The 24,823-nt window shown below is 40.1% G+C and overlaps 1 protein-coding gene and 1 pseudogene across 1 annotated transcript in view; both read right to left on the reverse strand.

The window, feature by feature from the left end:
* LOC139478127 (ras-specific guanine nucleotide-releasing factor 2-like) overlaps positions 1–24,823 on the reverse strand; it is a 969,963-nt gene that overhangs the window by 206,140 nt on the left and 739,000 nt on the right. The window contains exon 24 of the mRNA XM_071260456.1: positions 7,852–7,936. Within this exon, the coding sequence (XP_071116557.1) occupies positions 7,852–7,936 (85 nt within the window). The remainder of the gene's footprint in view (positions 1–7,851; positions 7,937–24,823) is intronic.
* LOC139470809 (uncharacterized) lies at positions 6,353–7,375 on the reverse strand (annotated as a pseudogene).

Raw genomic sequence — 24,823 nt, forward strand, 5'->3', positions numbered from 1 at the left:
TAAAGACGTTGCAACACTTTTGATAAAATGTATAAATTTTTGTAACCGCAACGTCAGCTCAGTGCGGCACTGAGCGGTTTGCAGGCTGACTTATGTCCAGGCACCATGAGGGTTAATTAAACTAGATTGCTCCCAGTCAGTGAGTCTAGTTTCTGTAGATACAACAGTTACCTGTGATTCAAGTTAACGCACATAAGATTACATGGTGTCAGAAGTGGGATAATCACAGCGTCAACAAGGAATGCTGGATTAGCACATCTTAAATTTAACTATGAAACTCAGAGTTTAGCAGAAGTGCTAAACAAGCAGCATGCCAAACAAATGATTGCAGGTCCTCTTGCCGGTAAGAATGAGGAGGTACGAGCTACCTACTTATATGGTCTGTAGATCATGGGAGAGATATTGCACATACATTTACCATTGAAGAAGAAGATAGAAAAATGTTGAAGCCCTATCATGATTGTTTTGAACAGTATGTCAGTCCGAAATCTAACCCTGTCGTAGCACATTATAAATTCCACAACAGAACACAGGCATCATCTGAAAGTGTAGAAACATTTGTGACTGATCTGAAATGATTGTGAATTTGTAAAATCTGATGAAATGGTCCGAGATGCAATTGTGTTTTGGACAAATTCACGTGAAGTTCGAGAAAAACAACTGCTGCAGGAAGGCAAAGATTTAGATTTGACAAAGGCTGTAGACATTTCCCGTTCATATAAACTTTCGAAAGCACAAGTCGAAAGGAAGGAACAGAAAAAGTGGATCACATTTCTCGTTCACAAAGTAAGAAGAAAGCCAGTTCTTCTAGTTTCTATTGTAACAGTCACAAGGAGAGACAACACTATGACAAGCATGATAAAGGTGACAGACAGCATGGCAGGGAAACAGAACAGTGTGTAAATTGCAGATTCAGACATTTCAGTGGTCAAAAGTGTCCAGCCTGAGGTTAACGTTGTGATACTTGTGATAAATAGAATCATTTCACAAGTATGTGTAAATCCTGCCAGAGAAAAGGAAACTCAAAGAAACACACTGATTGTGTTGCTGAAACACCTAATTCTGACTCAGAATTATTCATTGATACAGTGTCTGATGGAAATGAAGATATGGACCAAGCCTACACTGGACTTTTGATCGGACATCAGAAGATTCCGGTTCATTTCAAGCTAGATACAGGTTCAAAGGTCAACACCATACCAGTAAGCATATTTGAAGCTAAAAGTTTGAAGTACCCCCTTAAGCCAGCTAATGTCAAACTACAAGGTTATGGTGGTGAATACATCAAGGTCAAAGGTCAATGCAACATGAAGGTCTACAAATGACATTCAAGTATGTCGCTTGATTTCTTCATTGTTGAAACTAAGGCTCCACCTGTTCTTAGTTTACGAACTTGTTTGGATCTGAAACTTGTCAAATTGATCCTAGCAGTCAACTCTCAGCCTTCGTCGTCAGGTATGACTAAGGACTCTGTATTGAACGAGTTCGCAGATGTTTTCAAAAGAATAGGCAAACTCGAAGGTAAATGCTAATTACGTCTCAAGCCTGATGTAACTCCAGTTATACATGTGCCTCGACGTGTTGCATTTGCCATAAAGGACAAGCTGAAAGTGGAGCTAGATCGCATAGAGGATCTCAGTGTCATTGCCAAGGTCACGAAGAGCACAGACTGGTCAACTCACTTTTAATTGTAGAGAAACCCAAAACTGGTCAACTACGGATATGCCTTGATCCCAAGGATCTCAATCAAGCCGTCTTGAGACCTCACTACAGAATGCTGACATTTGAATATGTAACTTCACAACTTGCAGGAGCCAAATATTTCAGTATTTTGGACGCCAGGTCCGGATACCGGTCCATACAACTAGATGAAGATTCGTCGCTATTGACAACCTTCAACAGTCCGTTTAGGCGATATCTTCTTCTACGCTTACCTTTTGGAATCAACTCATCACAAGATAAATTCCAGTGCAGAATGGACCAAATCTATGAGAACCTCGATGGAGTCAATGTGATCGTCGATGACATTCTCGTGCATGGACAGTCAAAGGAAGAACATGATCGTCGTCTGAGAGCGATGTTACAGCTTTCCAGTGAGAAAGGCATTTGTCTGAACCCAGATAAAACAGTGATTGGAGTACATGAAGTCACATTCTCTCAGCTCAAACCCGACCCTAAGAAAGTGGATGCCAAGATGAAGAATGCTGTAACCAGTACAGATTTCTTGGCCTACTATGATGCGAAGAAGGAGCTCACTCTTCAAGTGGATGCATCGCAAAATGGTTTGGGAACTGCTGTTCTCCAGGAAGGAAGACCAGTTGCATATGCTTCAAAGTCACTCACCCAGACTGAGCCTAACTATGCTCAGATCGAAAAGGAGAAGTATGCCATCTTGTTTGCCTGTAAGAGATTTCATCAATATCTCTATGGGAGAAAGGCCACTGTTGACAGCAATCAAAAGCCGATTGAAATCATCATGATGAAGCCACTAGCTGTTGCACCACCCAGGCTGCAAAGGATGTTATTGCAGTTACAAAAGTATTCTATCACAGTGGTTCATCTGCCAGGAATGGGTAATCCTCTAGCGGATACACTGTCTAGAAAGTTTGTGACAAACAGTGATGGTGACAATCTCAGTGATGGAGCTGAAATGCAAGTACATATGGTACTCACAACTGTGCCAGTGAGTGATGAAAGGATGTCTGAGGTGAGGGTTTCCACACAGCAAGACCCTGTGTTGACAAAGTTGAAGTCAATTGTGAAACAAGGATGGCCAGACAAACGAAGAAACTGCCCTTCATCTATCCAACAGTTCTGGAATTATCGGGATGAAATCTCAGAGATGGATGATATTCTCTTCAAAGGAGAGAGGATAATAGTACCAGACAGGATGAAAGTGAAAATGCACCAGTGTATTCATTCAAGCCACCTGGGTATCGAAAAGTGCAGCAGCAGAGCAAGGTCTGTACTATTCTGGCCTGGAATGAATTCCGACATTGAAGCTGAAGTCGGTAAATGTTGCGTATGTCAGGAAAGATATGTTTCCAATCAGAAAGAACCACTTGTTCCATGACCGATTCCATCATATCCATGGCAAATTGTGGCAATGGACTTGTTTCAGTTTCAAGGTAAAGACTACTTAGTGGTTGTCGACTACTACAGTAGATGGTTATATCTAAGAAGTGGAGGAGCTTGCCAGTAAAAAGAGTGTGACAGTGATCGACAAGCTCAAATCCATATTCACTAGACATGGAGTGCCTCAGGAAGTGATATCAGATAATGGCACTTAATACACAGCAGAGTAATTTGCTAACTTCACAAAGTGTTGGGGTTTCAAACATTCAATGTCTAGTCCTCACTACCCGCAGAGAAATGGTTTGGCTGAGAAAGGTGTGCAGATAGCCAAACGTCTCTTCAACAATGCACTAGCTGATAAACAGAGATCCAAGACTCAGCTTGTTGGAGTACAACACTCCCATCAGACATTTCTGCCTTCCCAGATATTAATGGGACGTCGTCTTCGTTCAACACTTTCAGTGACGTATGAACAAATGAAACCTAAAACTGTTGATCCTGAAATCGTACAGAAACAGATTGCTCAGTCAAAACTTCAACAGAAACAGAACTATGACAAGTCGGCGAAACAACTCTCAAAACTCAATATCAATGAGCCAGTGCGAGTCCGACCAACAGAAACCCAGTATAAACTAGCCACAGTGATCAGTAAAAGCCAGCATGACCAGGATAGGTCATACATCATTCAGAGTAACGATGGTGCTCAATATCGTCGTAATCGTCGACACTTGTTATCAACCAGTGACAAACTCAAACCTGCTGTCAATCAAACTTGTGAAACAAAGCCTGAGACAAGTGAGCAGAAAGTAACCAGCACATCAATCAAGACAGCAAGTCCGAGTGTGAGTTCAAGTCCTTCACAGAACTCAACATACATCACCAGGAGTGGTCGATCTGTGAAACCTAAGGTCATGCTGGACCTATAAACATTTGACATTTATTCAGTTAAATTGATTTGGTTAACATGTCTGATTTCATGTGAGTGAATGGTTAAATTTCCATTGATTTTATTGTAAATCCAGAAAGTGTGGATTTCAAGCAAATGTGCTTACTGTTTGTATTTATATTGATGAACATGTAATTTAGCTTTTCTATGTATAGATTTGTGCAGTAACAACAAAACAATAGGATTCATGAACATATTTATTAATAACATTTGCAATATATTAGGGGCTACTTGGTTGCTACATAAAAAGACATAGCCTGCGGGTATGAATGAAGAGGTAAGGGTCGTGCCGACCTGATTGAATGAATGCTAGTTACCCTGCGGGTAATGAACAAGTCCTGAGACCGTGCCGGCCCTGGACTGTAAATTTGGAAGAAAGGTACTTTGGGGGCCACGAGCCATTCCTATACAGTATGTGAAGCCCACCCCCTCGTTTGCTACATAAAAAGACTGCGGGTATGATGAAAAACATGACTTGTGAAGCCCTTACGATTAAATAAATATATGAAACCGAATAGTCCAAAGGTGGAGACAGGGGATGGATGGAGGGTATCGCTGCAGCTGCTATAAACAATGACAGAAATAGTTAAAAGATATTGAGGCTGTTGGGGTTAATATAAGAAAACATTTTGACGTCATGTCCGTAGTTCTGGGCATGAGCAGATGATAAAATAGTGCATTGTGGGATAGCTTAAATGTAAAATGATACAGAGTATTTTTTACGTGAGGGGAGTTGGAAGTGAGCTGGGAATTACTATGAAGAATAAGTGATATGTATACGCAAGTGGATATTGAGCAAATGTATTTATGGCAGGACATGGCAGGGGACTTTGTGAAGCTAAGAACATGGGGAAATGTAGAAAATTAGGAGATAAACATACTGTGTTTTCAATGTAGAGCTAGGTTACCTGTAGATTTAATCCCGCTTAATTGAATTTGGAACCGAACGAGCAGCGTGAGGTTTCAAATGTTAAATTCAAAGCGGTTAAATCTACAGGTAACCTAGCTCTACACTGAAAACACAGTATGTTTATCTCCATTCTACCATGACTAAATAAAATGCGAATTCTTTGGTGTTAGCAAATATACTGAGTGAAGTGGCATGGGTTGAGTTCGGTGTTTTCAGCGGGTTATCGATCTGAATTACAGAATCACCGAATAAAATATGGTGCTGTATATACTCAAGCAGTTTGTTTACACCGTAATACTTATGTAATACTCGAACATATGACAGGCATTGAAAGCTTATAAGCACGGCAACTTGGTAAGTTAACATGAGGTGGGCATCCCTAAAGAAAATAAAGCAAGCTTTGCAAGGCTTTCGCTCTACATCGCACATCACCAATATGACGTCATATCGCTCATTGTGATGCAAAAGATATGACGTCACAGTCGGATATAGAAAAGCGCCAAAATTCCAAGCTCTCTGTTGTCCCCAAATGTTAAATACATTCCCTTTGTTGATTTCTGTTGTGTTTTTCTGCACGGAATTTATTGCCACACATCCTTTGAAATTGTAGTAACCGCATCTGTGCATTTTGTAACCTGTAATTGTAGATATGATTATTTAAATGTGCCTACCGACAATGACTGAAAATAGTACTATTCTATGAATATTAGCTTCCGCGTTGATGCGGCCGTCAAACCAGCTTTTTCAATCAGAGGGGAATTATTGTGATTTAATAGCCTCTGATTGACCAATCAGAATCCAGTAAATTCCAAATTCATGGCAGAATATATGTTATCACTGCACAAACAAACAGATTTACAGACCATAACATCTAACTTATATTTTTGGGGAAGGGAGATGTAGTGATTTGTGGCAAATCTGCCAGATTGTATGAGTGCTTCACTATATTGAGATCTGTATGCCATGTAGAGTTATATCCCTGCACGAAATGCCATGTGTTCCAAGATGGAGGATTAAACTAGATTGCTCCCAGTCAGTGAGTTTAGTTTCTATAGATACAAGAGTTACCTGTGATTCAAGTTAACCCACATAACATTACACTGTGTTATTATTGTTGGGTAGACTGCATTATTTGGGTTCCCACTTAGGAACGAAAGTTTTTACGTGTTTACGGAAGTTCTCGAATAAAAAACGTTCCACGCATGCGCACTTCGTTATTTACGGTCGAAGCGAGAGGAAAATAGGCCGCCATTTTTTGTACCCCACTGAACGCTGTGGAATGTTTTAAGTGAAAAAGGGGTTCCAAAATTTAAGGTAAAAACAGGCGTAAAGGGGTTCGGATTTGCTCAAATAAATCGCACAACGGTAAGTTCATTCATGAATGCATATTATGAATATTCATAGAATGTTTCATTACTCACTCAATCAAAGAGATCCGCTGATGCGTCGAAAGCATTGGATTCTTCATCAAAGAGTTCTGCCGAACCATCCAATTCATTTAAATTTTCTCTCTCTGTGATATCGGGTGCCTGCACTGGACTATAAACACGGCTGATGAACTTAAGAAACAGAATAAAAAGATCAACTGAACAACTTAAATATTTTTTTCTGATAATCTACTCAACAAAATAACTATCATACAGTCCTTTATTCGTTCCGTACCTAGGCAAAGATGCCTTCACCGCTCTCCAAGTTGACTCTATTTTATTTGTACATGCCCCTGTTTCTGAATTTACAAATTCTACACTGGGGTTAACTTTTTTATGTATGTACCCCATCCCCTCCAAAGATTCCAAACAGTCATAAGCTTTCCAACAGTCCGAATGAATGATTGATCCTGGTTTAATAAATCTTTTAATAATTGGGATCAATGTTTCGCAATTTCTTTTCTCAACAGCAGTGATGAACATCTTGCAAGAATTCTTTTCAATCCCACCAAACACCCAAACACCATCCACTCTCCTCCCCTGTGAAACTTACTCTTACCAAATTTAGATTCATCAATTTCTACTTCTACCCCAGGTCCCCCAATAGCCTCATTCTCTCCTTTCAAAATTTCCAAACAAACCTCTCTGCAAAAATTGTACCAATCAACCAAAGTGTGATCAGAACCAAGTTTCAACTGAACTTTAACAAAATCTTCTCTAGACCTGTAAACCCAATAAAAGGTAATTTTCAAAATGTCAGGAATGGACAAATTAGAATGATAAAACCAGGAAGAATGCTTCACAGAAATCTTGTGATGACACCTCTTGTTACTACACCTCCACACATGCCCCTCACTCCTACTGCTGTACCTCCTCCTGCTAATCACACCATTCTCACACTTACAGCAAGGCCCTCCAAACTGTCCAAACGCCTACATCCTCTAACCAGTCCAAAAGTCTCCCCTTATCCCTGCACAATTAATACAAATCATCATACACAATCTTACTGTCAGACATTCTTGAAAAGTAATTGAGCAAAGTGACAAAAAATAGAAGACTTACCAGCCGTACAATGTACTACGAGCATAGTGGCATTCATAGTAATGAGTCCATATAAGGAATGTCACATGATCAGACACGTGACGTCTTACGTCATTTATGTCCCCCCCCACAAACAACACGAAGTCGACACCACGAGAATACGGCTTTACTTTCTATCGTTAAACTCTCGGCCCCCTTAGGGACGGAGTTCTAGACCATACTTTTCACGTCCTGCTCATTTTTGGGGTCCTTTTTGCACAAAAATGCCTCTTAGCGGATTTCGACGCGCTAGCGCTAGTGCGTGCGCGCTTTTATATTGGCGAAGCTGCCGAAGCCAGCGGTTTTCTTACGGAAACACAGGAAGTGGGGACCCAAATACTGCAGTTGACCCCTGTTGTTAATTGAGTGTGTAATTTGAGGACAAGGTGTCAGTGCTTAATGTGTTTTATTACCTCATTGAATCTTTTACTGACCAGCAGAACATGAACAGCTTTGTTGCTTTTATCTGGTTTCATCCAAGCTTGACTCAACAGTTCTCTGAAATACAATGGTATTTGAGTAAATCGTAAATGAGAGAATGCAGTCCAACTTATGCAAAACATCTGAACAGCAATATCTAAAAGGCCTCTTTATTAATTATTTTTTCCAACCACATAAGGTTAGTGGTCAAAATGATAAAAAAATTAAATGACAAAACTTGTTTTCTTAAACTAATCTCTTAAAAGTCATCAGGGGAATAAAGAAGAAAGTGAACGAAAATAGACCCATTTCAATCGATGGTCCAGGGACACTGGAGAAAATGCATGCCTGCTAACAGGTATTAATACAACAATCCCACTCAAAAACACCTGTCTGATCAAAAGTGATTTGTGTTATAATATCTTTTCAGTTATTCTGATTTTACTTTTATCGGATAACTATATTATAATGTAAGCATAAACATACTCTGAATGGAAGACAAGAGCCATATCTCTGTAATAGATTATTTATTTTCATTGGCAGTTCCCAAACTTGACAACATTTCCAAATAATACAAGCATGAAATACTCACATCCCCAGCAATAGTATGTAATATACTGAGTGCAAGACTCTAGTTCCTCACCACAAACGTAGCCTTGGAAAATATGTAAGATGACGGATACCTGTAACCATCTCAGCAGGGTGGTGATTTCTATCATGGCGTAACACTTACCGGTACACAAATTTTCATATTATTATAGATCCACAGCAGGTGATTATATTAAGATTCAGAGAAAATGCAGATATTAAATATTAGTTCCAGTCTTAGCTTATAGATAGATACTAGCCAAAGGCAACCTTAGCCTAAAATAACAAGAACCCATTTCCCAGACATACTACTGAATAAGACAAAAGATATGTCTACATAGTTTAATTGATTGCCTTGAACTATTTTTTAAGTAAACCTGTCTTCACCAATAGTAGAATAATATCATGGTTAACATTTATACTAAGTTATCTTATAATAATTAGATCTACATCAAGTGCTTTTATGAGTTATCATGGTGTAATATTTATACACCATTTCATATAATTATAGTTAGCAAGTAATAATTATCATCAGGTAAAATGCATATATAAAATATCAGTAGTTTCAGTTATAGTTTTTTAGATGGTTGCTAGCCTAAGGTATCAAGATCCCATCTCCCAGACAAAGGATATTTATTTAAGTATATCTGTCATCACCTACCGGGGTATATTAGAATAACATTACTTCAATTAAGACTCATTAAGGATTAGCCCCCATACAAGCTCGTCTATAGTGCTTAAGGATTAGCCCCCATACAAGCTCGTCTATAGGGCATTAAGGATTAGCCCCACACAAGCTCATCTATAGTGACACCCTAATCTCTTTCAAAGCATCCAGTAAATATGTCAACAAGATTAGTGCCAGTCCAACAGGATTAACATGATTTAGTATTTCCCTCTGTCTAGCCATCCATTTAGCATAGGACACAACCAATCGTGTATCAACCAATCAAATTCCTTTCTATTGTTCAAACTTTCATTAAATACATACTGTAGCCAAGTTCTAGCAGAGAAGGGGTTTGACTCTCTTACAAAGCAGACCTCTCTCCCACAGCCCAGAGTGTGTACCGACTCTCTGTGGCACCCTCAGTTATTATCTAAGTATATTGTAAATTGTTAATTGTTCTTGTAAATAAAATTGTGATTAGTCTCCTGTGACTCTGGCTCTTTGCTGACTAATTCCCCAAGAAAACCAGCACGTCATTTGGAAGGTATTGTTCACCTAGAACAGTTCCATGATAATTTGGCGGAGAATCATCGTTTTCGGAACCACGGAGTCCAGGAACTAACTACAACCAGCTACAAGAACCCATTGGAGGACATGTCCAACCGTGATCATCTGATGGAATAACAAGCAAGCTGCATCTACCTCTGACCTCAACACTGGATTAAAGACAACCAACTCCTGCAAAGACACCAACAACGAAAGAAAAAGTCTTCAAATATTGTAAGTACTACATTGTTGATTACTTGTCTTTCTTTAATTTAGTACGGTACATACTAATAGGTGTCATGGCAAATATGGAGTCTGGTATGGAAAGTAACTTTGAAAGTGAAATTCCAACAGTGTCTTTAGTTACGCCCCTTGCCAAAAGTGTAATTCAGGCAAAATTTGGCACAAAAACAACAAATTGTTTAGTAGATACAGGGGCATCCATTTGTTGTATTTCGTCTGCTTTTCTGAGCACAGCTTTTGAAAACCTTACTCTTGGAAACTCACCCTTTCCACAGGTTAAAGGTGTTGGCGGCGAATTGCATAAAGTGTTAGGTTCAGTTGTGTTAGATTTTGTCATTGAGGATCAGGAATTTTCTCAAAGATTCTATGTTCTGCCTACACTACCAGAAGCAGTGATACTAGGTGAGAACTTCCTTGATGACAATGATGCAGTCTTAGATTATAGCTGTCATTCCTTGATACTTAACAACAGCACCTCAGATAGGCAATATATCAATTTCATAGCCAATTCAGTGCAAGAGATTAGTGGATTAGCAAAAACAATAGATCAGATTTACATCCCCCCTCAGAGTGAAATTCATTTCAAGGTTAGACTATCAGAGGTCAAAGCGGATTCCCTCATCCTCATTGAACCCATTGCTTCCCTCACTGCTCATTCTGAAGTAGCAGGTGGTAGAACTCTTTCCAAAGTGAAATGCAAAACTGCTACATTTAGGCTTATGAATCCCTCCCAAGAAGAAAAGGTTCTTGACAAGGGTACAGTTGTAGGCAAATTTAGTTACATTGATAAAGACTCTGTTTTTGAAATCGGCTCTGACCAACCATTCATCAGTACCGTTAACACCGACAATGAGAACAGAGACAATGACACCAGGGATTATGTTAAAATTGCACAAGAGTTAGGATTTGATTTGACCAATACACAATTGACTCCAGACCAACGACACAGACTACTTAGATTCTTGGGACAAAATAGAGACATGTTTTCAACGAGTCTTGCAGATTTAGGAAAGACTGACATGCACCAGCATATCATTAACACTGGCGACCACCCACCCGTTAAGTGTAGACCATATCGCCAATCCCCTCATCTCCAAAAAGTCACTGAAGAGCTTATAGATGATTTCCTGAAGTATGATTTGATCGAGGAGTCTACCTCTATGTATTCAGCTCCCATTATCCTAGTCAAGAAACGTGATAGCTCATTTAGATTTGTTTGTGACTACAGAAAGTTGAATTCTGTCACTTTACCAATGTCATGGCCTCTTCCTGTTTTTGATGATGTTGTTGATAACATCGCCAATGCACAAGCTAAGATCTTCTCAACTTTAGACCTTGCTAATGGCTTCTTCCAAGTGCCATTACATGAAGATTCAAAGCATAAAACTGCTTTCGTCACCCATCAAGGCCTTTATCAATTCAAACGTTTGCCCCAAGGTTTGACAAATTCCCCACTTTGTTTTCAACAGCTCATGAGCAAAGTGCTAAGAAAATTGCTTTTTAAGGTTGCGCTGATCTACATTGATGATTTGATAATTTACAGCAAAAACTTTGAAGAGCATCTCCAACATCTGGAGCAAGTATTTTACTATCTGAAACAGGCAAAATTGACACTAAAGCCATCCAAATGCAATTTTGCAACGGACAAAGTTTCTTTTCTGGGTCATGTTTTATCATGTGGAGGTGTTCAAGTTGATGACAAAAAGATTGAAGCAATAAGAACCTTTCCAGTGCCCAAATCACAAAAGCAGATCCGCTCCTTCTTAGGTCTCACGAACTTCTACAGGAAGTATGTGAAAAATTACGCTCACATAGCGCTTCCACTGAATGCCTTGCTAAAGAAGCATTCAGAGGCAGAAGTAGGAAAGAAACCAAAGTTCCAATGGTCACTTGAGTGTGATCAGGCATTCAACACCCTCAAACATGCTATGAGTAATACACCTGTTCTGGCGTATCCAAATTTTGACAAAGAATTTCTTCTTGCAACTGATGCCAGTGATATGAGCATAGGTTTTGTTTTGAGTCAAAAAGACGAGAAAAATAATGAACATCCAATAGCTTTTGGTGGTAGAGCTCTTCATGGCAGCGAAAAGAACTGGAGCATTACAGAAAAGGAAGGCTTAGCTCTAGTTGAAGCCATTAGATCCTTTCGTCCATACCTTGCAAATTCCAAATTCACAGTCTACACTGATCATATAGCATTGAAATGGCTGAAATCAATCAAGGATGCCACAGGTAGGTTAGGGCGATGGTCTTTGGAACTTTCTACCTACACTTTTGACATTGTTCACCGCAGCGGCAAAGCCAATGGGAATGCCGATGCTCTCTCACGTAGGGAATATGAGGAAAATATTAACTGTAATGATCAGACAGAAGAAGATGCTGAGAAAACAGTCTTCTCAGTAACTTCAACTAGCAGTACCACAATCTTGCCAAACACCCATTCATCCACACAAGTCACACAGACAACTCAGACTGAGGATATTTGCACACCTATTGTCAATCACTTAGAATCAGACACACAGACAACACATTGGTCAGTCACCTTTGAATATGAAGAGGATTATCAGTCAGTACCAGTTAATGTTGTCGCAGCATTACATGCTACAAATGCTGATGTTACCCAAGACACATTGGTTGAAGTAAGTATAAAAGAACATCCAAATTTACGTCACCTACAAAGGATTTGTCCAGATTTCATCCAAATCTTTGACTACAAAGAGGATGATGTCCTTCCACAAAATGAAAAGGATCGTCAAAAGATTCTTATTGAAGCCAATACTTTCGAAATTGATGAAGGCATCCTATACAGATTTGTTCCACAAAGACAGAAAGGCCATGCAGACAAGTTCATTAAACAGCTGGCAGTCCCAAGAACCCTCAGAAATCAAGTCCTGCAATCCTATCATGACTCAGAGTTTGGCGGTTGCCACCATGGGAAAGAAAGGATGCACAACACCATGAGACCTAAGTACTACTGGCCCAAAATGTACAGCGATATTGCCACTTATGTCCAGACATGTGAGGTATGTCAACAGACCAAGAGGCACTACCATGGCAAGAAGGCACCACTTCGTCCACTACCTGTAGAAGAGGTCTTCACCCGATGGCACGTTGACATTCTCGGTCCCCTGCCAACAACACCAGATAAGTACAAGTACATTTTGGTCATCACAGATGCATCATCTAGATGGTGTGAAGCTTTTCCACTTCGGACCCAAGAAGCCAAAGAAGTAGCAGATGTTCTCGTCAGAGAAATATTTTGTCGGTATGGCGCACCACGGACCTTAATTTCAGACAGAGGTCAGAACTTCATGTCCAAACTTATCAAAGCAATTTGTGAACTTTTGGCAATTAAATTTACCCATACCAGCCCATACCATCCTCAAACAAACAGCTGTGTAGAAAGGCTCAATTCCTATATCAATCAGTCACTAAGAGCCTATTGTAACACGTCTCAAAATGATTGGCCACGTTTCATTCCTGGCATCATGATGGCCTATCGGATGGCTCCAAATTCATCAACTCAAAAATCCCCATATGTTATGCTTTTCGGCCGAGAAATGAGAGCTCCACAAGATGTAGCATTAATTCCAAAAGAAAATTTAGGCCACAATAACAAAAGTTATCTTTCAAATTTGCTTGAGGAGCTGGAAATCACTAGAACAATTGCAGCTGAAAACAATGCTCGGGCTAAGGAGGTGTATTCAGAACAATATAATAGAAAGGCTAAAGAACCAGAATTCGCCCCAGGTCAAAGAGTTTGGCTTTACTGTCAAAAAGTTGAAAAAGGCCTTTCCAACAAATTAACCAAAAAGTGGTATGGTAGCTATTATATCGTCCATACAGGTCCAAATTATACCTACAAACTACGTCGAAGTTCTGACGACAAAATACACAAACCACTGGTCCATGCCAACCGTCTGAAGCCATATTTTGATCCTGCTGATCGTCCACAGTATCCTCCAGAACCATACCTCAATGACAACAGTAACATAGATTCAGGAGTCATGGATGACAATGAGGAACCAGTCAGTGATTCACAGCCTGACAGCAACAATTTCCCATCAACAAGTTCAACTTACCAGGCTACTGATCAGTCACCTCCACAACAGAAAGGTAAGAAGGTCAATTCTAAAACAAAGGCAGGTACTTCCAGCAACAAGAGTCCGAAGCAAAAGACCCCAACAAAGAAGAAAAACCCTGCTTCAAGTACAACAGAAAAACCTACCAGTCCCACGGCAACAATGAAGGAAAATCATGCCACACCAGGTCCTAGTGCTCCAACCAAGGTAAATGAAAAGGTAAACAAAGGGAAAAGAGGAGTGAATAGTAAGCATCACCAGCCCAAATCCAGAAAACAACCTGACGACAGCCCGGTACAACCTCCAAGTCCAACATCAGGTAATCAAACCAAGGATATCCCTCAGGTTTTCAATCCAGAGGACATCCACTCAATTGTTAGTTCCAAGAGAGCAAATGGCAAAATCTACTACAGAGTGAAATGGAAGGATCAGGAAAGAGGAAACACATGGGAGTATGGCAGCAGCATTCCAGACTCCATTCGGAGAGAATTTCACCTCAAAAGAAGTATGTCAGGAAAACGTCGAAAACGTCCACTGAAGAATCATAAGTTTTTCGACCAAAAGGAAACAGCACAAGACAATAAATCAGTCAATGTTCTGTCAGGTAATTCAATGTCAGGGAATGTCCAGCAAGTCAACACCAAACCATGCATAGAATTAGATGTCAAACCATATCTGTTTTTTCCAAAACACCTACGAAAAATAGATCATAAAATAGAAAGAGTTCTGGGCATTGAAATTATTCAAGGAGACTGCTATGTCAATGTCTTATATAAAGGATTTCCTGATACTGACTTCACATGCTATTTTGAAAGTGTTCCTCCCCACCTCATACAGCGCTACCTTGATGATAGCTGGGAGGATCTCCGTAATTGGTCCTGTCTAGAAGATAATCCTCGATATGATCCAGAGGAAGCACCAATTTATAAATCCAAAAGGGTTATTTTTCCACATGAAGACTTTGGAAACATCAACACCTTTTACTACCGTATTTCACTCACAGACATTAGTCCCCATGGACCATACCAGGATCAACTCGCCGTACATACCGAACAATGCCAATTGAACATATTCTTGATCAAAATACAAAATCTCCTGAATAAACGGTGCAAATCACGAAACAGCTATTAGCTGTATCTTGTTATGTTTACTTGTGTCCAGTCTTTTCACTATGGGTTGCCAGTTGAGAACAAATGGCATCAGCCTGATCATCTGAGTTATTTGTATCACAGCAAATTTTGAGCATTGACCTGATCAACCAATCTCAAAAGCGAAGTGAAATGACACAAACCAAACCATACTGCGAATCGAAACCCAAACCACACCGAAGCGAAGCAAACCATACTGCGAATCGAAACCCAAACCGCACCGAAGTGAAGCAAACCTTACTGCGAATCGAAACCCAAACCGCACCGAAGCGAAGCAAACCGTACTGCGAATCGAAACCCAAACCACACCAAAGCGAAGCAAACCATACTGCGAATCGAACCCAAACCGTACCGAAGCGAAGCAAACCATACTGCGAATCGAACCCAAACCATACCGAAGCGAAGCAAACCGTACCGAAGCAAAATAAACCAAACCCTATCACATTGAACCGAACGAAAATCAAAGCGAAACAAACCAAATTGAAATAAAGCAAACTTAACAACCGAAATGAACCAAAACAAAGAAAAGGCAAGCCAAATAGTTACGAAAACTAACAAAGAATTCTAAAAAGGATTTACACCTTTCTAACACCTTTTGTATATCGTATTAGTGTAATAAACGATGCACTTGTTATATGCACATGCACATATATGTACATATAATTCGTCTAATGATTGTATCCAAAAATAGAAGGATATTACTATTTTTCTCATGATATACTTTTGTAATTTACCGCCAATACATTCTTCCTGGCCATGACACCGTTTAGTAATAATTATGTACTGATCTTTTACATCATAATTATCATATTTGTTTTATTTTCTAGTTAATACAGACAAACTGAGGAAGTATTTATATATGACATATTATTTGAACATGCTAACTCTCTTTTCTTTGTTTCCATGTAAAACCTCCATGGACACAGTCTACTATCTTGCAACCCCAATCCAGGATGTGGAACTCAAAGCCTCCTACATCACCCATAAAACCACCAGTACAGAGTGCCAAGACAAGCCAGCTCCACATCCAGATTCCCTGATGACAGCATTTTTATATCATGTTTCCTTATATCAAAGAGACGCTATAATAATTGTTATTTACTATACTACCAGTTTAACTTAATACATTGTCCATCTAAGCCATAATTATTTTTAATTTTTACACGTTTGGGGTCCAAACTTTTTCAGACGGAGGGGAAGTTATCATGGTTAACATTTATACTAAGTTATCTTATAATAATTAGATCTACATCAAGTGCTTTTATGAGTTATCATGGTGTAATATTTATACACCATTTCATATAATTATAGTTAGCAAGTAATAATTATCATCAGGTAAAATGCATATATAAAATATCAGTAGTTTCAGTTATAGTTTTTTAGATGGTTGCTAGCCTAAGGTATCAAGATCCCATCTCCCAGACAAAGGATATTTATTTAAGTATATCTGTCATCACCTACCGGGGTATATTAGAATAACATTACTTCAATTAAGACTCATTAAGGATTAGCCCCCATACAAGCTCGTCTATAGTGCTTAAGGATTAGCCCCCATACAAGCTCGTCTATAGGGCATTAAGGATTAGCCCCACACAAGCTCATCTATAGTGACACCCTAATCTCTTTCAAAGCATCCAGTAAATATGTCAACAAGATTAGTGCCAGTCCAACAGGATTAACATGATTTAGTATTTCCCTCTGTCTAGCCATCCATTTAGCATAGGACACAACCAATCGTGTATCAACCAATCAAATTCCTTTCTATTGTTCAAACTTTCATTAAATACATACTGTAGCCAAGTTCTAGCACCAGTTGCAGTTTGTACTCCAAGCGAGCAACACCTCCCAAGCCAGCACAGAGCATTGCCTGATAGCCAGCCCAGGAGAACTCCAACATCGGTAATTATCACGTTATCCTTTCAGCCTTATTCACATACTCTTAAAATCACTCTCAAATCGTTTGTTTGTTTGTTGTTTAACGCCGAAACCAGAAATATTCCAGCTATAATACAGCGGTCTGTAAAAAATCGAGTCTTGGCCAGACAATTAGTTGCAGTTTGTACCCCAAGCGAGCAACACTTCACAAGCCAGCACAGAGCATTGCCTGATAGCCAGCCAAGGAAACTTCACCATCGGTAATTATCATCACGTTATCCTTTCATCCTTACTCTTATCACTTATCACTCTCACCAAATTAATCACAAAACCCCTAAATCCTTAAAAAAACAAAAACAACAACACTCAAACACACCCTTTAGTCTCAAACCAACACCTTACCCTCCCCCCATCTCCTTAACACAGCACGCTCTCATTTCTATTCACTACCCACGCCCACCACTCAAACGCACCCTTTGACCCAACTCCTAAAAACAAAAGACACCTAATCCCCCCTTCTCCTAAACACGCCCGCTTTTTCCTACTCACCACCCACGCCCACCACTCACTTATCACTCCACTCCTTCGACTAAATATTTCCTAATCCCAGCTTTCGCAGTTTGTACTCCAAGCTAGAAACACCTCTCCGCCATCCAAGCGCTCCAGCAACCAAGCCACCCGCACCCAGCCAAGCCAGCACAGTACCCACTGTTAGCCAGCCCAAGAGCAAACCCTCGGTAACTATCACAACACACCCACACACACTAGTTCAAAACTACTCACACCCAAGCCAAGCTCAAACAATTAAAAACTTTAAAAACCCTTAGCCAAACAAACAAACCTAATTAAAAAAACAAACACACTCCTAAACCCATCCGTTAATACATCTCAACACAGCTCACCAAACCTCCTCTCACCTGCCAAAGCACCCTCCTCCAAACACCCACACTCAACACCTCTAAACTCACCAAATCTCACTCACTTCCACCCAACCTCATCTACAACAACATGTCCGACGCACGTGTTATCATCCAGGCAGACATCCACCAACCCGACACCCCTACACCGGCCGAAGCACACAACACTTCCAAACGGACACCCAACACCCTCATACCTCACGATTACGGCACAGAAACTCCAGCAGCTTCACCTCCCAAACCTGCCGAATCGCCTGCACCCATTACGAACCCTAAGAAACGGAAGCTGGACACTTCCAACACTACACCCGCATCACCCACCTTCCCAGCATCCATAGTCACCTTCGCTCTGTACTTTTGCGCCGCCGGCCCCATAAACACCCTAAATAAAGCTCTCACAGTTAATAAAGTAGGCATTTGGTTCAAAAAACAAAAAATCAATTTCGATAAAATCAAAGAAGTAAATAAAGGATTCCAGATAATCTTCCCCGACCTACAATCCCTAAACGCAGCCAAAAAGATAACGCAAATCTTCCAATTTACAGTCACACATCAAACTCCAAACTGGCAGCTCTACACCAGAGGTGTAATTAGGGTTAACCCTAGAGAAACAGAAGGTGACTTAATAATGTACGCTAACGAAGCAAACGATAACACAGACACCTCCCCTCAACCCAAAATCACTAGCACTAGGAGGATAACTTCAAATAGGAATGGAAAGACCTCAAACACCCCTATCGTTATCGTCAACTTTCAAAAAACTGCTAAATATCCTGAAGCCCCAAAATTCATCTCTTTCGGCGCATCAACAAAACTAGAAGTAAAACCTTATATTAAACAGGTAAAACAATGCTCTAACTGCCTTCAATACAACCATACAGCAAACGGATGTAATTTTAAAAAAACCAAATGCAGGAAATGCGCCCAAACAGAATGCCCAGGGATTTGCGCACCATGGTGCATACACTGTAAAACAACAAACCACTCCTCACTCTCTAACAAATGCCCACACAGGCACACTCTCACACAACAGGCCAACAGACACATTAATATAGATACGGCCAAACACCAAACAAGAAAACTAACACAGCACACGAAACAACCACTCATACCCACACCGCAACCAAACATTCCCCGACATCTAAACTCCGCATGGGATGGTATCCTCCAGGAAGTACACCCAGCGATCACCACCCACACCCACTACCCACACCACCCCCAAACCTTCACCACCCCCAACCCTCTCACAACATCCACACCTGCACGCAAAACAAACCGCATTATACCTGCCATCACCCAACCTTCCACCACTCAGCCTACAGCCACCAGGGCAACAACAACCACACCCGAGCAGGCAAAACCCGAAAATCCAACCAGCAGCCAAGACACAGACACGCCCAGCACGCACACGCAAACACAACCAGAGACGCTACCAACCCCCATGGAGAGTGAGGAACTAAACAACGATAACTCAGACTATTACGAAGTAGAAACCGATGATGACGTAAACGAAATAACACGCTCAGCACCTAAAAGAACCAAAAAACTACAACGTAAACCCCAAACTCTCCCCAAAAACACGCTAAATAGTGTTACTCTCCTTCTAGCTTACATGCTAAAACAAATAAATCCAGATGCTAGCACTAAAGCCCTGCATAAAGTAGCATTCAAACTCAAACTCACCACCCAAAACTATAAAGACTTCAATACAGGTTACCAACTAATTATCTCAGATATATAAAATAATCCCATAAAACAACCAATCTCCAAACACTAAAAACCCAAATAATGGCAGGACTAAATATTTTTCAGTGGAATGCTGGCGGGCTTAACTCGCACAGCCACGAACTAAAAGCAAAATTTAAACTAAACAAAGGACCGCATGTAGCATGCATCCAAGAAACTAAATTCTCAAATAAATCAAAATTTAACTTAGCCAACTATAACATAGTCAGAACAGATCGTCCTAAAACCAAAACAACTAGAGCATCAGGAGGCTTAGCCATACTAATTAGAGAAGACTTAAACTATGAAGAGATCAAAATAAACACCCCAAACCTAGAAACCAACGGTATTCAAATCACCCTAAACAACAAAAAAATAAACATCATAAATATCTACCACTGGCATCAACAAAAAATCCAAGCAGAGGATCTAAACATACTTCAACAAATAGGCAAAAAGTCAACAATTTTCCTAGGAGACTTTAATGCCCACCACCCCTCCTGGGGCACGGGGGAAAAAATAGACAATCACGGTAAAATAATCTCTGAATGGATAGAGGCCAACGATTTCGTATTACTTAACAATAACCAACCAACCAGATATGATAAAAGCAATAGAGACATGTCGGCTATCGACCTAAGTATATGCACCTCAGACTTAGCCCAAAGCACTCAATGGGAAGTTCACGACGCCCCACTAGGAAGTGACCACTTCCCAATAAACATAACCATAGGAAATACCAACGTCCCCGACAAACCCGAAAACTCAGAACCCAAATTTAACTATAACCAGGCTAACTGGGATAAATTCCAAAATATCTGCAAACAAGCCAATCTAAACGAGATAGAACATAATGACCCAGAAACCTTCTGCAAAAACCTAACAGAATACATAATCACCTCAGCTAAAAATTCAATACCCTTTAGAAAAGCAAACAAATCAGGCAAACCCTCAGTACCCTGGTGGAACGAGGAAATAGAACAAACCAGACAAAAACGTAAAAAAGCCTTCAATAAAGCCAAACGCGACCATAACTACATACCTATAGCCCACAAACTAAACCATGAGGTCCAAAACCTAGTCAAAATAGCCAAAACCAGGGACTGGAAAAAATTTTGCGAGGGATTAAATAACCGCACAGATGCCAGGACGGTCTGGCGCAAAATTCATGCCATTAGAGGCCTAAAAAGACACAAAAACACTCCTAATATAAATAACTCAACCAACCCCAGCGAAAAAGCAAATAACCTAGCTAAACACTTTTCGACCATCAGCAGTAACAAAAACTTCAGGGATAAATTCCAAACAAAACTCAAAACAGAATCCAAACCTACCAAAGAATTAAACGATAACCTAGAAATAAACCAACCCTTCACAATAGAAGAACTAAACTATGTACTCCAAAACAGGAAAAAGGGAACAGCCCCAGGACTAGACCTAACATCCTACCAAATAATCAAAAAACTCCCTCCCAAGCTACTACAGTCACTACTCAAACTCTATAATCTAATCTACCTAAACGGCCAGGTACCAACCTCTTGGAAACAGGCTCTAGTTATCCCTATCCCTAAACCCGACAAACCTACAAACCAAGCTAACTCTTACAGGCCAATATCTCTGACCTCAAACTTATGTAAAGTAATGGAATCTATGACCAAAAATAGATTACAACACTACCTAACTCTAAACAACACCATAAATACAGACCAAAGCGGGTTCACTCCTGGCCGCTCAACTCTAGACAATCTCGCCCGGTTAGAACAGGAGATCAAAACAGGACAACTCAACAAACAATATACTACAGGCATCTTCTTGGACTTCTCAAAAGCATTCGACATGGTTTGGCACAACGGGCTAATTCAAAAACTTAAAAAAATAGGACTAAAAGGACAAATCGTTAACTACATCCAGGACTTCCTAAATAACCGAAAAATCACAGTGGGTATAGACCAGGTTCTATCGGACCAGTGTCCCCTAGAAAACGGCACTCCCCAGGGCAGCATTCTTAGCCCAACACTCTTTAACATAATGATCAATGACCTCTTCGAGGGCCTATCCCCTAAAATTAAAACATCCAAATTTGCAGATGACGGAGCCCTCTGGATCCGCACAAAAAGTATGTCAACTTCCCAAAATCTACTCCAAAAATCCCTAAATAAAATACAGCAATGGGCAGACAAGTGGGGCTTCTCCCTAAACTCCGAAAAAACTACAGGAATAGTCTTCAAACACCGAAAAATGAAACACACCACCCCAAATCTTAAATTAAACAATAAACCAATTAAGTTCCAAAAACAAACCAAATTCCTAGGGCTAATCTTCGATCAACACCTAACATGGGAGGCCCACGTTAAAAACTTAACAACTAAATGCAGCAAAGATCTAAACGCACTAAGATGCCTCACCGGCTCCAACTGGGGGGCCTCCAAAGATACTCTACTCTCTCTCTACACATCACTAATTAGGTCTAAATTAGATTACGGATGTGCGATCTATGATACGCTTAGCAATAACCTAACCAAAAAACTAGACTCAATCCAATACCAAGCTCTTAAAATAGTCACACGTTCCCAACATGGCACCTCTCTCACTTCACTTCAGGCCTTAACAGGAGAAATGCCACTAAACCTACGTAGGCAACACTTAACCCTTAATTTCTGGGCCTCGTCCCAATCAAACCCTCTCATCCAAAACCTCATAAACGAAAATATCCGCCCTCGTAACCAGGCTCTAACTAGGAAGCACCCTTTACTTACTCCAATATCTCAACGAATTTTCAACTACCTAAACGAAAACCAAATAGATAACCTCCAACAAAACTGCAAACCATCAAATATATTTACCCCAAAACTAAAAATCCCCCAAATAGACACATCTCTGGCAAACTCAATAAACAAACAAACCGATCCAAACATAGCTAAATCCACCACACTAGCTTACATACACGAAAACTGGCCAAATTGGTGCCACATCTACACAGACGGATCTTCCGATCCGATCACAAATCGCACTGGTTTTGGAGTCCACATAGCACAACCAAATAGGAACACTCAATCTTATCGACTCCCAAACAACCAATCCATCTTCACTGCAGAGTTAATGGGCATAGCATCCGCCCTCCATAACCAACATGCTAAAAAACATAAAAAAATCCTAATACTCACAGACTCACTAAGTGGACTACAGGCCCTCCAAAATAAAAACACCAAAAACCGCCCTAAACTCATTAACCAAATACTCAAAAGCGCAAATAACTTAACAGAGGCAGGCAAACAAATAGCATTTATCTGGATCCCAGCCCACGTAGGAATATATGGAAACGAAAACGCCGATCAAGCCGCCAAAAAATCCCTCAAAATTCCTGAAATAAGCCTTAATCTACCAATGTCTAAAGCAGAGATCAAGAGCATTAACAAACGTAAAATCACCCAAAGATGGCATAAGACATACCTAAAAACAAACACACAGATAATCAAAATCCTCAAAAAACCTCTAACCAAACCTAAAATCCTCCATCCATCCAAGAAAATTGATAGAATAATCACCAAACTCCAAACAGGTCACACTAAACTAAACAGTCAACTCCTAAAAATGAAAAAGCACGCAACCGGAAAATGCCCACACTGCCCACACCTGGAAACAATAGAACATGCACTCTTACACTGCACGCACTACCAAACCCACCGAGCAACACTCCAAACAAATCTAAAAGTAGATAAAGCCATAACCCTAGAATCAATCCTAAATCCACATAACAATATAGAAAAATTTAAAGCACTAGGCGTATACTTAACTAAAACCAATCTAATGATCCGCATCTAAAAACACTCAACCACGCCACATAAACAAACAAACACACACCAACACACTCCCTTGGTACACTACCACACCCCTAGGCATGCATTCCAAATTTCAAAATCTCCAAAACTTATATAAGCAACCACTAAAACCCCCCTCTGGTTGCAACACCTTTATTTTCCCTTCAAAACCACGCTAAATGGCCCGACCGGGCCCGTGTGCGAAATACGCTCCAGTCGGAAAGCGCACGTTAAATCTCCAAACGTAAGTAAGTAAGTAAGTTCTAGCAGAGAAGGGGTTTGACTCTCTTACAAAGCAGACCTCTCTCCCACAGCCCAGAGTGTGTACCGACTCTCTGTGGCACCCTCAGTTATTATCTAAGTATATTGTAAATTGTTAATTGTTCTTGTAAATAAAATTGTGATTAGTCTCCTGTGACTCTGGCTCTTTGCTGACTAATTCCCCAAGAAAACCAGCACGTCATTTGGAAGGTATTGTTCACCTAGAACAGTTCCATGATAATAACATTAAGCTAATACTTCAATTTAGGCTCATCAAGATCTAACCCCCATAAACAAAGCTTGTCTACATCGATATCGTAAATTCTTATCAAACATTAGTAAATATGTCAACAAGATTGGTGCCAGTCCATATAATGGGATTAAGAATTCCCCTCTCACTAGCCATTTAATTATTTTAAGGCACACCCAATTTTGTATCATTTAGCAATAGTGAATCATATTCACTTTATTGTATATATTTTATTCGAATAGAGAACGAGGATGATAGGCAGTGGGGATTTGACTCTCCAACCAAGGACAGCTCTCACCCACAGCCAAGAGGGTTGTTCTGACTCACTGTAGCACCCTCAGCTATGAACACACAATGCCATTTAGAAAATGGTTAAATGTATCAAATGTTATATTCCAGATAACACCTTCTTAGTCAAGTACAAATTCTAGTACTTTTTGGGGTTGCCTAAATCTGGCAGTGTAGGTTCGAATCTGTACTTTACTAAGAAAGTGTTATCTGGAATATAACATTTGTTACATTTGACCAATTTCTAAATGGCATTGTGTTCATAGCTTTCGGCCATGAGAGTCGTGCTAATTTACACTTGTCAGGGGGGTACACAAAGAATGTGATCTAGATTACCAGTTGTCAGACTTTCATTTTTGGGTGCTGGTGATTATGTGCCTCACTCTGGCAATGTGGGTTCGAATCCCGAAAGTCAGCTGGTAGTCAAGATTACATACCTTGTGTACCCCTCTGACAAGTGTAAATTGGCACAGCTCCCATAGCCGAAAGCTATGATAACACATTGCCATTTGGAAAGTGGTCAAATATAACAAATATTACATTTGGGATAACAC

Source organism: Haliotis cracherodii, unplaced genomic scaffold, assembly GCF_022045235.1.
Source record: "Haliotis cracherodii isolate W230 unplaced genomic scaffold, xgHalCrac1.p SCAF_1, whole genome shotgun sequence".
Lineage (NCBI taxonomy): Eukaryota > Metazoa > Mollusca > Gastropoda > Lepetellida > Haliotidae > Haliotis > Haliotis cracherodii.